The sequence below is a fragment of the Lipotes vexillifer genome, unplaced genomic scaffold, assembly GCF_000442215.2.
Source record: "Lipotes vexillifer unplaced genomic scaffold, Lipotes_vexillifer_v1.1 scaffold98, whole genome shotgun sequence".
Classification (NCBI taxonomy): domain Eukaryota; kingdom Metazoa; phylum Chordata; class Mammalia; order Artiodactyla; family Lipotidae; genus Lipotes; species Lipotes vexillifer.
In genome coordinates, this window is record NW_006799611.1 from 1,897,467 (window position 1) to 1,911,937 (window position 14,471).

The window sequence follows — 14,471 nt, forward strand, 5'->3', positions numbered from 1 at the left end:
CTGTGGCGGTGGAATCTATGCATCTTGCTCCACCCCACGTCCCCATTTCCCAGCAGAGGGCCTGTCACATAGCAGGTGCTCAATAAATATTTAATGAGTTAAATGTTTCCATTTTAACGATTAGACCACTGAGGCACAGAGAGGTTTAGCACCTTGTCCTGATCACACAGCCAGGCCGCAGAGAAGCTCTAGAGGAAAGGGCCACTTGGGCATGGTCGGATTGGACTGGGGCCAAAGGCAGAGTTGGAGTTTCCTGGAGGAGGGAGAAGGAAAGATCACAGGCTATGCAGGCAATTTTCTTCTCTGCTCCCAGTGATGTCTATGTGTCCAGGTCCCTCCGTCTGACCACCAACCCCTGCTCCCATTTCACAGATGATAAAAGTGACTCCCAGAGGAGGGCAGAGCTTACTCAAGATCCATAGTGGACCGCAGTCTAATGTTTCCCAGAGCTGAAGCCCCCCCACTCCCCCACCTCCTCCCACCTGCATCCTAGAAGAGCAGGAGAGAGGGGGGCCACCCCAGAGGGAGGCCAGTGGGCCCTGCTTGAGCCAGGGCAGGGGGTTGGGAGGCCCGGGTTCTTGGGCTGGCCTTGCCACTTACCCGTACTAAGCCCCTTAAAGTCTTTGGGCCTCAGTTTCCCCATCTGGATGACAAGGGGGCTGGGCTTGGTGGTTTCAGCCTCCCGCCTTCCCCAATGAGGAGAGGGCTGTGGGAGCTGGTGAGTAAGAATACAGGCTCCTGAGTCCAAAAGGCATAGTTGAGTCCTGGTTCCAGCATTTATTGCTGAATGATCTAGCTCAGTCCCTTCACCCCCCTGAGCCTTCATTTCATGGTCTGTAAAAAAAAAAAAGAATAATAGCATTTTTTTTTTTTTTTTTTGAGGATTAAATGAGCTAATGTAAGGGAGTCCCTGATACAATGCCAGGCACAGCATCCCCAGCAAAATGAGTTCATAATATTAATTAGGGGATGCTGCCCTCTGGAGGCCAAGAAGGAACAACAGGCGAGGAGAGCCCGACCCGCTGCCCGGGCCAAGCTGGAACCCGCGTCCCCAGCGGGCGACCATTGTCCGGGTGGGGAGAGCGCGGCTGGGCGCCGGTCACTCGGTGTGCGCCTCCACCCACTGGCAGAGGCGACGGGCGTAGCGAGTTGGGCTGACGGTGGAGAAGGTCCGGCCTGGGTAGCGCAGCGTCTTCCACAGGTGCTCCAGCCGCTTGCGGAGCCCGTAGACTGTGGTGAGGTCCACGAGGCCCAGGAAATAACGTTGCTCTGGCCCGTCCAGGATGTGTAGGGCGTTGGGGGTGTCGGGCAGCAGCCGGCGGTTCTGGGCTTCCGGCTCCTCCAGGCTCTGTACCTCTCGCATAGACCTGGGGGCAGACAGGAGGGTGAGGTTACCACCTCCTCCAGGGAGCCCCAGCCAATGGACCCTGTCAGCATGGCCATGCTGCCCCTGGGTCATTCCCACACCTCCCGTGTGCCCGTACCTGTGATGTCAGATAAACTGGGCGGCTGAGTAAAGTGCAGTTGACGGTCTAAAGCTGAGCTGTCCATTATGCAGCCACCAGCCAGCCATATGTGGCCCTGAGCACTTAAATGTGGCCAGTCCCAAATGAGATGCGCAGTAAGTATAAAATACATACTGGATTTCCAAAACAGTGTGAGAAAAAGAATGTAAAATATCTCATAAATGTTTATATTGATTAGATGATGAAATGATAAAAGTTTGGATGTACGAAGTAAGTGAAATATGTTATTAAAATTATTTTTACCTGTTTCTTTTTTACTTTTTAAAATGAGGCTACTAGAAAATTTAAAACTACATGTGTGGCTTGCATTAAATTTCTACTGGGTAGCGCTGGTCTAGAGCATTTGGGTCACACAGACTCTGGCTCTGCACTTACGTGCCACATCATTTTGGGTAAGTCCCATATTTGGGTACTTCCTAAACTGTTGTTTGGGGTTATCGAACCCTGGAAGTTTCAGGGTGGCAGAGTTGAAACCTTGCAGACAAAGTCCAACCCAAGTTTGCAGATGGTGTGTTTTTTTGCCTCAAATTGTATTCCAAATCAGAAGGTGCCTCTGGCTGGGCCCCCAATCCCAACCAGAAGCAGGCTCAGTCCCCTAACGTCGTCCTCTTGTGATGGTGGGAGTTTGGGAGTGGGGGTCGGTGGGGGGGGTCGCTGAGGGCTTTATCCCTGCCCTGCCCAGGTCTTGGGGGAAAGAAACCAATCAAAGAAAGTCCCACCCAGGCACCAACCAATCAGAACCGAGTGGTCTGGGAGCCAGAACAGAGTGCTGGTTCTCTCTGCAGTGCCAGGGTTAACCTGGGTGTGGTGGGTTCTGAATGAGGGGCTGGGAACTGGGTGGGGGTGGGGCTGTAGCTGCGACCATTTACCAGGCAGCATGGAGAAACTACCGTCGTATGCACACTTGGGTTTACCTGCTGAATGACGGCTGTAATCTGAGCACCATCTGGGGGTAGAGGGCAAGGGAGAAGCTGATGTAGGTTGGATGGGCAGACTTGGTGGATTCTGTGTGCCCCATGGCAGGCATTCCACCATCTGGTCAGGATGTGCCCACCAAGCCATTACCTTGGGTTGTGCCCAAGACTCACCCATCCCAAGGTCTTCCTCCAAGGGGTGGGGATGGGGCCTAGGTGAGTGGACATCATTTTTCACTTGTCTTGTCCACCCACTGGATCAATGAACTTATTTCCTTGAAGTGTCTGTCTTAATCCCTGAGTAATTCAGTTCAACCACAGATGTGGGCCTTGGAGGACTGAAATCCAAGTAACTAACCAAGTACTAACATGAATCCTCAAAAGTCATTCTACAAAAAAAAAAAAAAAAAAAAAAAAAAAATTCAAAAACTTCCCTTCCCTCCACTGAGGCTCGGTTTCCACATCTCTAAAATGGGAATGAGCCCATCCTCTCAATGAGGCTCATAGTCAGCATGCAAGGATTGGCTGCATGCAAGAGGAAGGCAACAAGATGATGGTGCCAGTGGTGATGACTTTGGGGTCCTCAAAGTGAAATGACCGAGTTAAGGGGCAAGGGCTCTTTCTAAAGCAAAAATTAAATAGGTCTGAAACCTTCAATGGCTCCACATCTCCTTCTGGAAAATGGGCAGATTCTTCAAAAGCCCAACTGGATCTCACCTGGTCTTTCCTCTGCTGTGATCCATCTGTGCCTGCTACCCCTGCCAGCCAGGCTTCTCCAGCCCTCCACGCTACACACACACACAAACACACACACACACACACACACACACACACGTACACATATACACACAAACACTGCACTTTCCAGTCTTCGAGCCTTTGCCTGTGCTGTTCCCCCACTACACCGTCTGTCTTTTCCATGTTCTCATCACCTCATTCTTGCTGTTGCCTCTGGGGGGCCCACCTGGCTGTGCGGAAGATGAGGCTACTGCCTGGGCCCCGCTCATCCTCATGGAGACGCTGAAAGGCCATCAGGAGGCTGTAATCCAGCACGTTGAGCTCCCGGAGGAAGGCGGTGTCCAGTTCCATCTGGCGGAGGAGCCAGCTCCGCTGGGGCCCTGCCAGAGCATCAGTGCCCCCACCTGAGTGCTCGTTGTGTGCCAGGCAAGTTTCTGAGGGCTCCACACACATCTGCCCTAGAAGGGCAGATGTCATTACTGTCCCATTTCACAGATGAGGAAACTCATCTGTAATTTGCCTTGGTCACCTAGCTGGAAAGCTGTGGAGTTAGGATTCTCTGCCTGACTCCAGAATCTGGGCTCTTAAAGTCTCAGGCAGAGAGCAGTGCCAGGGACACCCTTCTAACTTCACTCTAAATGGAGGAAGAGCAGGCAGTGACCGCCCCCGTGGCTCACCCAGGTTGATGGTCTTGCCCTGAAAGTTGAGGTCTTTCAGCACCAGGACAAGGGCGCTGCCCTCAGGGGCGGGCTCCACCCAGCGGCTCACCTCGCAGCCCTTGATGTCATACCTGGGAAGTGAGGTGTGGGGGAGACAGAATTCAACCTTATACAGACTTGAGACATACAGGGGACTCACGAGGTAATAAGAAACAAGAGCTTCCACTGGGTGACTGTCCAGATTCTCAGCACAACCCCAGTCCATTACTGTCCCCATGTTAGAGATGAAGAAAAAGCCTCAGAGAGGTTTTTTGTTTTGTTTTGTTTTTAATTTGCCCAAGACCACACAGTGAGTAAAGGGCAGAGCAGGGATTCCAACTCAGGCCCTTGAACGTCCAGTCCAGACTTTACCCCTGCCTGTGACTGCCTCTTGTCATCCCTGGGGTATCCCAGACAGAGGGGCCCAACCCTAGATGCAGCAACAGAGGGCATGAGTGAAGTCCGCGCCCTGGGAGAGCACCAGCGTGGAGCTCGCAGGCAGAGGCAGGGCTAGGAGGCTCAGAGGGCCGCCTGCAATCAGAGGCTAGTTTGAATCCCTGCTCCTCACGTAGTAGCTGTGTGGCTTTCCCCTCCTCAGTTTCTCATCGACAAAATGGGGATGATAAGGACAGCTACCCCTCAAAAGAGTTGTTCTGGGAATAAGGAAGATGATGAATGAAAAGGGCTCAGCACAGCGCCCATGGCATACTGAGTGCTCAAGAGATGCTGGTCCTGGGAATCACTGTCTCCGACCCGTCAGGAGATCTTGGTAACGTCCCTTCTCCTCCCTGCGCCTCAGTTTCGCTGTCTGTCTAGTGAGTGTGGGTGCTTCAGGTGGCACATTCCGGGTGGGGCGGGGAGGCCGACTCACCTCTCGGAGATGCGGCCGGTGGGATAGAAGACGCTCTGCATGATGATGAAGTATTTCTGGAGACGGGGGTAGGGGGTGAGGGAGGACAGGATCTCACCCTCCAGCCGCCCCATCCGGCCCGGCCCCCTCGCCTCGGCCTCACCCACCTTCTTTCCCCGGGCCACCCGCAGACTGTGCACTCCTGGAAAGGGAGAGGGCGTCAGGTAGAGAGGCCCCAAACTCGGCAACGCCGGGGGCATCCTGCCCCATTTCCAGGCCGCGCCTCCTTCTCGCGATCCGCCGCATCCCGAGCCTCCAGGCCACGCCCTCAGACCCCTTCCCCAGCTTGGGGTGGTGTCCCAAGTCGAACCGCTTCTAAATTTAGCCCCAAAGATGCCGTGTCCCCCAGGCCTAGCCCTGCCCATATACCCTCCTCCCGGGACTATTCAATCCCAACCCCGCCCCCTTTGGGCCCCGCCCGAGGTACTGGCCCCGCCCACTGACCCCCGCCCCCCTACGTTGCTGTCCAGGACCCGTCCCCCCCACTGAACTCTGCCCCCAGCCGGCCCCGCCTCCTGTCCAGTCCCCTCCACCCTGCTCGGGCTCAGGTCCCCTACGCCCCCCGTCCTGGAACCGCCCACTCCCTGACCCCCTCCCCTTCTCGCTCTCTCTCTTCACCCCTCCCCTCGCCCCGCAGTCCCGGGTCCCTGGCCGGTCATACCCAGCAACCGCGCAAGCAGCGAGTGTGGGTGCCGCTGCAGGTGCTGCACGTAGCGGGGCAGGTGGGCGAGCAGCGCCCGCACCTCCCGGCGCCGCAGGGTCTTCAGGAAGAAGCGCTGGTCGTGGCTGGGGGGCGGGACGGAGAGGTCACTGACCAGGTGGGGCAGGAGCCGCGTCCGCACCGCCCCTCTCGCCTCCGGCCCTCGTCCCCGGTCTCTCCTCCTCCATCTGAGCGCTATCCGGCCCTGACCCACCCTGACCTGGCCATGCTGTCTCTCTCCTCAAGAGACCCCCTCCGCCCCGGACACCTCTCCCACCCCCTTCCCCACCCCAGCCGCCAGCTCACGACAGGAAGAAGCTGGCCTTGCTCTTGGAGGTGCTGAGGAACTGCAGGTAGGGGCCGCCGGGACCCAGCGCAGCCTGATAGTCCTCCTCGGCCAGCCCTAGGGAGCGCCGCAGTCGGGCGAAGGCGGGGCCAGCCAGGGTGCCCAGCTCGAAGCCCTGCGGAAAGGAAGAGCAGCCCCGAGAGTGTCCCTGGGGCCCAGGTGTGTGCAGTTGGCTCTGGAGGGTCAAGGTAAGCACACCCTTCCTGCAAAGCCCCGGGGCAAGCCGTCATTCCCACTGCACAGATGGGGAAACTGAGAAGAGCAGAACCCCCCCGTCCCGTGCAGCACTCAGGCTTTCTACCTCGTGAACCTGGGTCAGGACCTCGGAGAAATCCTCCTCCGTGGGCAGCCCCTGTAGCAAGGAGCAGAGGGGCTCAGGGCAAGTCTCAACCCCCCAGTGCCAGCCCAGGGTCTCCAAGCATCCTGTACCTGGCCTCACCCCCGTTCCCCCCAGTTTGATTCCTCCAGCCAGTGGGGACCACTCTGGGCGTGCCTGAGTTGGGCAGATAGACTGACTGCCAGCCCTCCCAGAGCTGGAGGGAGGAGGAGAGAAACCCAAGGCAGGTCCTAGGTGTGTCTCACTCACGGCTGGGTCCCCAGCACCAGTCTCTGAGCTAGAGCCTGACGCATGTGCCCAGACACACGTTGGCCAAAGTGTCGCCAGATGCCCTCCCAGTCAAAGGGGATGGCCTAGAAGCCTAGGACTGTCCGACTCAGCCTGGGAGAAGCAGGATCAGAGAAAGCTTCCTGGAGGAGGTGCCCCCTAAGCTGAAATCTCAAGGGCAGCGGAGAGGAGGAGCAGGGTGCTCACAGGAGCGGGAACAGCAGTGGTGGCCACCAGGAAGGGAAGGAGAGCCTGAGTGACTGAAGCGAGTAAGGATGGACTGGGGAGGAGGCTGGACAGTTGGCCCTTGGGGTTGAGCCAGCAGGACCGTGAGGCCAGGCTGAGTATTGGGGAGCCATGGAAGATTTTCAGCAGGTGATGAGATTTAGAGGACTCCTACTCTCTCCCTGGACCTCCAGGTCCCTGTGCTAGGACCTGGCTCACAGGATGTGGTCACACTGTGCACACGTATGCACACACACAAACAACACACATGCTCGCCCGGGCCGTCCAGCTGCTGAGCTTGCAGTGGGCGACCCTTTCTGCTGAGCCAGCCTGGCCCCAGCCTAAGCTCCGGGGAGGATGGGCTGGGCTGGTGGGGTGGGGGCGGGGTCCCTTCTCAACCACACACCCTGGCAGAACCGGGAGGGCCTCAGAGACCAAGGAGTACAATCCCTCCCATCCATTATACAGAGGTGACACTGAAGCCCAAAGAGAGGCAGAGACCCACCTAGATCACACATCAACCACCCCGGTCAGGGGCTTCCTCGCACTCCCCACACACCCTGGGCTTTCTGGCTTCCTGGCCTCAGCCCCCACCCCAGAATGTCCCTCCCTCCCTGCACCAAGCCCCTGCCTTCCTCTCCTTCTATCTAGCCCACTCTGTTCCCCAGCCCTGCAGTATTAGCAGGACAGGGCATCAGCCTGGTCTTGCTGTCGGTGCTGTGGAGGTGCATGGGACAGACTGGCCACTCACCGTGGGCGGGTGGTCCATGAACACTTGAGTGGCAGCCCACAGCCCTGCCTGCATCATACACGTCAGCTGGTGCAGCTCATGCCCTGGGCCAATCTCAAACAGCCCTAAGCGAGACTGCTTGTCTCGTAGACGCCAGAGGAGGCCACGGCGGCCAGAGCTCGAGGTGGCAGCTCTGTGTCCAGCCTCTGGGGAGGGGGCCAGGACCTGGGGTGGGAGGCACCAGAAGCAATGAGCCTGAGGCAGCAAGCATCCCACAGGGGAGAGACCCTGGTCTGAGTCCCACATCCACTGCTTGTCAGCTCACCCCTCATCCCTCTCTGCCTCAGTTTCCTCAGCTGTAAAATGCAGATAAGGCTGGTACCCACCTCATTGGGTGTTGTGAGGGGACAGTACCTGGCATGCAGTCAGCACCCAAAATAGTGCTGTTTATTATCAGTAGGCAGAGCATTTGTTCTGCAACCTCTCACTAGCTTAGGTAGATCACCTAACCTTTCTGCACCTCATTTTCTCCTCTGTAAAATGAAAACTATAATAACTCCTTCGTGGCAGGTATTAACTGTTGTTACTGTTGAGTTTGAGCATCCTGCACAGGAACTCCTTATAGTAGGAGCTGTGATGTCAGTGATTCAGTCATCTATTCCACTCGTCTATGCCGAGTTCCTCCAGGCCAGCGCGGAGGGTCAGCACGAAGCTGAGATCATAGCTGCTGACCCCTTCGCATTGGGCGCCCACCATGTGCCCAGCACTGTCTGAGAGCTTGACCTCCTAACAGCCCTATGAAGGAGAAGCTTTTATCATTGTCTCCATTTTCCCGATGAGGAAACTGAGGAAGTTCTCGGGGGATACCCGCCGGACTCCCCGCTTCAGACCTGCGGCCCTTGTGGGGCGTGTCCCAATCCCGCCCAGTGCAGGACCCCTTCTGGGCTTGGATGGGGATGGGTTCGCCCTGCACGGGGAGGGGAGGTCCTGCCCCTGCCCTCCAACCCTTTCCTTTCCTGTCCTCTCTCGGGTCTGCACCTACCTCGTGGGGCCCCGGGCTCGGCGCGGCCATCGCCCCCGCAGCAGCTTCCCCGGGCTCTGGCCGCTTCCCCAGCTGCCGGGCCGCCCCGCTGCAGGAGCTAGGCCCCGCCCCTGCTTCTGGACCGACCAATCGCGTGGTGCCGGTCACGGCTGCACCCAATCCGAGCTGGGGCGCGGGGGGATCGCCTGCGGGTCCCGCCCCCGGGGCTGCAGCACCCTTCGGACCGCGGTCCAGGGCTGGGCAGGGCCGCCGCGCGTTGGTTAAGGTCCCCACCGGGGGAAGACCCCACATTCCCTTCCTGGGGTGGGAGACTCAGGTCTCGGGGCGCTCGGGGAGGCGGGTAACCTAAATCCAGTCCCGCCCACACACCCTGGCGTGAAATTCCCACCGACCGTATTCCGGTGAGGAAACTAAGGTCCAGAGGGAGAGGTGACTACCTCCAGGTCACACAGGAAGTCAGGGACGTGCATTCATTCAACACTTATTTTGAACATTCACTATGGGCCAGGAGCAGTGTAGGCCGGGGTGGCGTGGGGGGAAGGCGGATTTTAGTGGTGAGTGAGAGAGAGGAATACAGATGCCAGCGTCAGCTTTTAAAAGCATAAATCGCATGATGTCACTCGCACGCTCTAAGCCTCCAGTGGCTTCCCACAGCACCGGAACAAAGTCCAAACATCTCGGCGCGGCCCCAGGCCCATCTGCCCACTCTCCAGCCCCATCTCAAATCACTGTCCCTGCACCCAGCACACGGTCACAGGGGCTCCCGGCTGGCCCTTGGCCACCAAACTCTCACACCTCCGGGCTTTTGCAGGTGCTGTTCCCTCTGCCTGAAATCCTCCCCCACCTCCACCCTCGACTTGATTTGCTTTATTCCTCATCACCTTGCCCGACTCTAAGTGTCCCCTCCCTTCGGTCATGATCACATCGCTTTATTTTTCTTCATCACACTTAACGCTGTCAGACTATCTCGTTCATTTATTTGTTTATTATATCTCCCCTCCCCCACCCAGAGTGGGAGCGCCAGGAGGGCAGGAACCATGCCAGGCTCCTTCCCTGGCTCAGTACCTTGCACAAACCAGTGTTTGAGAAGTACAAGCTGAACCAACGTGAGTAGGATGTGCAGAGAACCTCAGTGAGTCCCGGGAAACGAAAGGCCAGTGTGACTGGAGTGCGGAGAGCTCAAGCGAGCATGCAGGCTCTTGTCGGCTGGCCATAGGAGGGAGAGGTACGGGAACCCAGAGAAGCCCTGTAAGTGTGTGAGAAAGATTCTCAGAAAAAGAAAAAAAAAAAAAACTCAGGGACTTCCCTGGCAGTCCAGTGGTTAAAAGTCTGCCCTTCCACTGCAGGGGGTGAGTGTTCGATCCCTGGTTGGGGAAATGCCGCATGGTGCGGCCAAAAATTTAAAAAACATGCTCAGATGTTTTCAAAAGGCCACTGGTTGTAGTGCAGTCAGATTGGAGGGGGTCATTGTGGGCAGGGAAGAGCAGTGAGGAAGCCTTTGGTGATTTAGGGCAGGGGACGGTGGCTTTGCATCCGGAAGGTGACGGGGTAAGGGGAGAAAAGGGGAGAATTGACAGGATTTGGGGTCATGTGGATGGGGGCGGTGGAAGAGGAAAGCCAAGGTCAGTGATGTCTGCCAGGCTTCTGGCTGTGGGTCGGGGTTACAGGATGATGATGCTAAGGCAGGGCACGACGGGAGAGCCAGATTTGTGTGTGGGGAGAGTGGGTTAAGTCTGAGAATTCAGATCATGACAGGATGGATTTGAGGTGTCACTACAACAGCCGAAGGGGATCTCAGGTGGGCAGCTGGTGCACGTGCAATACATTGGGGCTCAGAAGAAGCTGGTCTGGAGGTGAGCCTGGGTGAGGATGAAGTCACCCAGAAGAGTGTGGGGTGAAACAGCCTGTGATGAGTCCCGAGGAACCCACCATCTCGGGGCAGAGGAGCAGGAGTGCCAGGGAGAGCAAGTAGGAAAATGGGTCATCCAGCGTCTGAGGGTATACCCGGGCGGAGGTCACCGGCCAAATGTGGCAGAGGGGTCAAGGAAATGTGCTTTGGATTTAAAGACTGGACGTCACGGGTGGTGAGTGCAGCCCCCCTGGAATGCTGCCAAGCACAGCAGGGGTGAGGAAATGCAGGAAGCAGGTGTGGATACCGTTTTTTGGGAAGTTTGGCTGTGGAGGGGAAAGCGCGGGAGAGACCCGGAGGGAATTACTGGGTTGATGGAGGGTCCCTTAAACGGAGCCCGTAACATGTTCATTTAACACTGGGGGACCTTGTTGAAAGGCAGAGGCTGTTCCCTTGAGAGAGGTCATCAGACAGGAGGCTCCTGCTATAGCAGTGGGAGAGGACAGGACCCCGAGTCCAGGTGGGCAGCTCTGCCTGGACTGGAAGATGGAGAGACAGGTAAGGACAGGGCAGGTGTGCCTGCAGTTGGTCTCTCTTCTCTGATGAGGGGGACACCTTTGCTAACCGGAGGAAGAATGAATGTCCAAGGTGTGAGAGGTGGAGGCTCACGCTGTGAATGGGAGAGCTGGCTGCCCAGTGGGGCATGGTGGGATGCCAGGGAGTAAGGCTGGGGCCTGTGCCGGTTAACCTGAACACAGTGGAACCAGCCCTGCTCTGGCTCATAACAGCCCTCTGCTCAGAGCCATGCTAAGTTGGGCTGCTGGGTACAAGAGACAGATGACAGGCTTGGCTTTTCAGGGCCTAGCCTGAGGGTCCTTAAAATACCAGTGCCAGCTGCCTAGGCTGGCACAGGGGAGACCTGGTAGAGGCTGATGTGGCGTCTGGCAGATTGCCGTGCTTCCACAGACCCCCCCGCCATCAGCTGCACCAGGCCAGACCTGTATTGGTCCTGGTCCCGGTCCCTGCTTTATCCTGTGTCCAGCACACAGATGATCCAGGAGGCATCTGAGGCACCAACTGCACAAACCAGGGTCTCCTGACCTGAGACCAACGCAGAGGCCAGCGCCCAGCCCCTCTCCAGCCCCAGAGCGGCCCAGTCCCCTGGTCAGGGATGGCACTGAGACAAACACACCATCAACGTTTATTGTTCAGCTCTCCCCAACAGGCCAGCACTGAGGCTGGGGGGCTGGGCCTCCGTGAGAAGTGGTCAATCCAGGGGCCCCCCGTGTGGCCACCCTAATGTGCTCTGGGGCCTGTCAGGCCTCCCCCTAGGCTTTCCAGGTCCAGAAATCCTTGTGGGGTCTGGGGTATGTCAGACCCGGGAAAGCTGCCTTTGTGGAGGAGCAGGACATGGGGGGAGAGGTCTCGAGACGCCCCAGCACGTGCCAAGTCCAGCAACAGCATGTGACATGAGGGAAACTGAGGAAGAGTGTAGAACCCAGAGGAAAAAGCAACAGGGAATCTGAAAAGTGAGGTGGGGAGGACCAGCATTTTCCAGGCCCTGAACCTGAAGAGGGTGAGAGGGAGACTTCCAGGGACTCCTCCCTCCTCCTGGCTTCTGGAAGGGTGAGCAGGGGCTCTGGTCAGTCAGGGGTGAGTCCTGAGCAGCTCCTATCCCACAAGGGTGTCTTCAGGGTAGCCAGGCTTGAGGGGCCCTCAGTGCCTGGATGGGTCCTCTGGGCCCCCACCCTTGGTGTGCCCTGCAGAAGAAGCAGAGAAGGGGCCGGCAGCCTCATCTGTGCTGGGCCTTCACTGAGCCTTTTTGGTCACCTTCTGATTCTTCAGCATCACGTAGGTGATGAACACGCCTGGAATACACAGACCACAAAGGTCAGGAAAGAAAGCGCAGGGCTGCTGGGAGGACAGAGCAGGACACAGCATGGGAGAGTGACCCACACAGGGGGCCAAGCACCTACCCAACCACACTCCAGGCCACCTGGTCATCTCCCCAGTTGTTCATCAAGCCACACATCCACCCATTCATTCAAAAAACATCAGCCGGGTGCCTACTACAGGCAATTTGCTGAGTTTAGCGCTTCCAATTCTACAGGGAATAAGATCCACCCAACTATGCATCTACTCACCCAGTCAACCACCTACCCACCTACCTACACACTGACCCACTCAGCACCCATCATCCACCCATCCCATCATCCAGACATCTGATTGTTGATGCATCCAAACCACTTTCTTGAGCACCAACTCAGTGCCACAGCTTGTGCCGGGGGTTGAGTAAATAGCAATGATAAAGCATCAGTCCTTGCCCCTTAAGGACTAGACCCTGGGAGACAGACAGGTGCAGGGATCTTGAACCGGGATGACCAGCAGGTGAGAGGTGATGGAGGTGTGAGCAGAGTGATGGCGGTGGTGGAGGGAGCAGGAAAAAGGGAGACATCCCACTAGAGTCCAGTGAGCCTGGGGCATCAGGAAGACTGACTTAAAGCCCTGAAGGATGAACAGGGAAACCCCAGGGGATGAGTTGGGGGCAAGGAGCCTCACGGAGACATACAGCCAGTGACAAAGTGTAGCAGCATGTTCAGGGCTGGGAGAGGGTCATGGGGTCCCTCAGACACGCTGCCCAGGGTTGGGGGAACTTACCCACAAACAGGAGCAGCAGGAGGCCGGCAGCCAGCGGGATGGCAATGGCATAGGCTTGGGGCAGGAAATACTTGTGGATGACATGCTGACTGTCGATGAATGGCTGGCATCGAGGGCAAAGCTCTGGTGAGCATTCCCCGCCCTGCTCAGCTCCCCAAGCCCAAACATCCCACCTCCTCCGTCTCTGGGGCTGACCCCATCAAAGCACTGAGACTGCATTTGCTTTTCTTTAAGATGATGGCATTTGGGGTGCCTTGGTTTGTTCTCTTCCTTCATTTATCTAATAGTTGTGTACTGGGCACTTGCCTGGTGCCTGCCCTAAGCTGGCGCTGGGGACCTGGCAGGGAACAGAAGACAAAGGACTTGCCCTAAGGCCCCCACAGCTTAGCAGGGGCAAAGGGTACATGAGGAATCCTCGAATGATTCCCAACCTGGGCTCCAAAGTCTTCTTTACTAACATTTTTCTCCAAAGGATACCAAGTTCTGCAAGATTTTGCCTTCCAAACACTACACTTCTAAAGCAGTAACCAAGACATTTTCCCACAGGGAAAAGAAAAATCCTAAAGACCCTCACAAAATCCACTGGCACCTGTCATGCCCAAGGGCCCGCAGGATAACGAGAAGAACTAGAACTCCCATCAAAGGCAGAGCAAATCAAGGACAGGACTTTACAGTGTGGTGGTTAAGTTTTCCACCTTGGGCCTGAGGCTTCCCCCTGAGCTTCCGCTTCCTCGTGTATAAAATGGGGGACACCGCTAGCATCTTCCTCATAGTGCTGTTCTGGAGCTTTCGTGAGGTATGCAGGTAAAGCACCCAGCACAGCACCTGTCACACTGCAGCTGCTTAAATGATGTTAGGAGTTGGCCTCAAGATCCAGGGATGGAGGCGAGAGAGGACGGGGCAGCACACATACCAAGAGAATCACCCAGACGGTGTAATAGGTGAAGATGATCAGGCTAACGGCGACGAGGCCGAGTCCCACCACCTGGTCTGTTCCCGTGGCCTGCAGAAAAGGGAGAACTCAACTGAGGCAGTGATGCTCCATTTAGGTGCACTAATGAAGGGGGGCGTTGCAGCCTGGTTACGCCCATTCACTCAGCGGACGTATCTGACGTGACGGACTGTCAATTTTAGGCCGGGAGAGAGCGCTGGGCCAAGGCCTATCACCCGTACGACAGACCGGCGGGAGAGCGATGGCGGATGCGAGTACTCAAGTCCCAGCTCCTGAGTAGACCCTGGACCCCACCCCGAGACGCCCCCGTTCCCCGCACTCGGCCCCAAGCTCACCATTTCCCCAGCGCTGCGGGCACTGGAGCAGCAAGCCTCATCCGGTTCCGGATCCGGGCCCTTCTGGCCTTGGGCCGCGGGGCGCGCCGGGAGTCGTAGTCCTTAGGCCGGTCCAGGACCACGTCGCCCGAGACAGGCAGGCACCGCCTTCCCTTTGCATATCGGGAAATGTAGTTTCTTAAGGGCATTGTGGGCCGCGTTCCCGAATCTCTAGGGAATGAGACAGAGGGGGGGGGGCGGGGGG

At 57.2% G+C, this 14,471-nt stretch overlaps 2 protein-coding genes across 2 annotated transcripts; both read right to left on the minus strand.

The window, feature by feature from the left end:
- Positions 1-757: 757 nt before the first annotated feature.
- On the minus strand, positions 758-8,516 carry PIP5KL1 (phosphatidylinositol-4-phosphate 5-kinase like 1). The gene is made up of 10 exons (XM_007471747.1): positions 8,434-8,516; positions 7,413-7,616; positions 6,134-6,184; positions 5,793-5,947; positions 5,448-5,572; positions 4,894-4,928; positions 4,748-4,803; positions 3,856-3,968; positions 3,405-3,558; positions 758-1,367 (listed from the first exon to the last, which is right to left on the minus strand). The coding sequence occupies exons 1-10, from the start codon at positions 8,461-8,463 to the stop codon at positions 1,100-1,102; spliced, it is 1,191 nt and encodes a 396-aa protein (XP_007471809.1). The 5' UTR covers positions 8,464-8,516; the 3' UTR covers positions 758-1,099.
- Positions 8,517-12,091: 3,575 nt separating this feature from the next.
- DPM2 (dolichyl-phosphate mannosyltransferase subunit 2, regulatory) lies at positions 12,092-14,415 on the minus strand. The gene is made up of 4 exons (XM_007471826.1): positions 14,251-14,415; positions 13,854-13,943; positions 12,941-13,043; positions 12,092-12,150 (listed from the first exon to the last, which is right to left on the minus strand). Exons 1-4 carry the CDS (start codon positions 14,413-14,415, stop codon positions 12,092-12,094), a joined length of 417 nt encoding a protein of 138 aa, XP_007471888.1.
- Between the last annotated feature and the right edge of the window lie 56 nt (positions 14,416-14,471).

What these genes read in the sequence shown, in the direction of transcription:
- DPM2 (XM_007471826.1), bottom strand. Translation starts at nt 14,415, where the DNA reads ATGCCCTTAAGAAACTACATTTCCCGATATGCAAAGGGAAGGCGGTGC. An exon ending in GGATGAGGCTTGCTGCTCCA is followed by an intron (nt 13,944 to 14,250) that starts GTGCCCGCAGCG and finishes CCTTTTCTGCAG; the next exon opens with GCCACGGGAACAGACCAGGT. An exon ending in CCGTCTGGGTGATTCTCTTG is followed by an intron (nt 13,044 to 13,853) that starts GTATGTGTGCTG and finishes CCTCGATGCCAG; the next exon opens with CCATTCATCGACAGTCAGCA.
- PIP5KL1 (XM_007471747.1), bottom strand. Translation starts at nt 8,463, where the DNA reads ATGGCCGCGCCGAGCCCGGGGCCCCACGAG. An exon ending in GCTGCTTGCGCGGTTGCTGG is followed by an intron (nt 4,929 to 5,447) that starts GTATGACCGGCC and finishes CTCCCTTTCCAG; the next exon opens with GAGTGCACAGTCTGCGGGTG. An exon ending in ACCGGCCGCATCTCCGAGAG is followed by an intron (nt 3,969 to 4,747) that starts GTGAGTCGGCCT and finishes CTCACTTCCCAG; the next exon opens with GTATGACATCAAGGGCTGCG.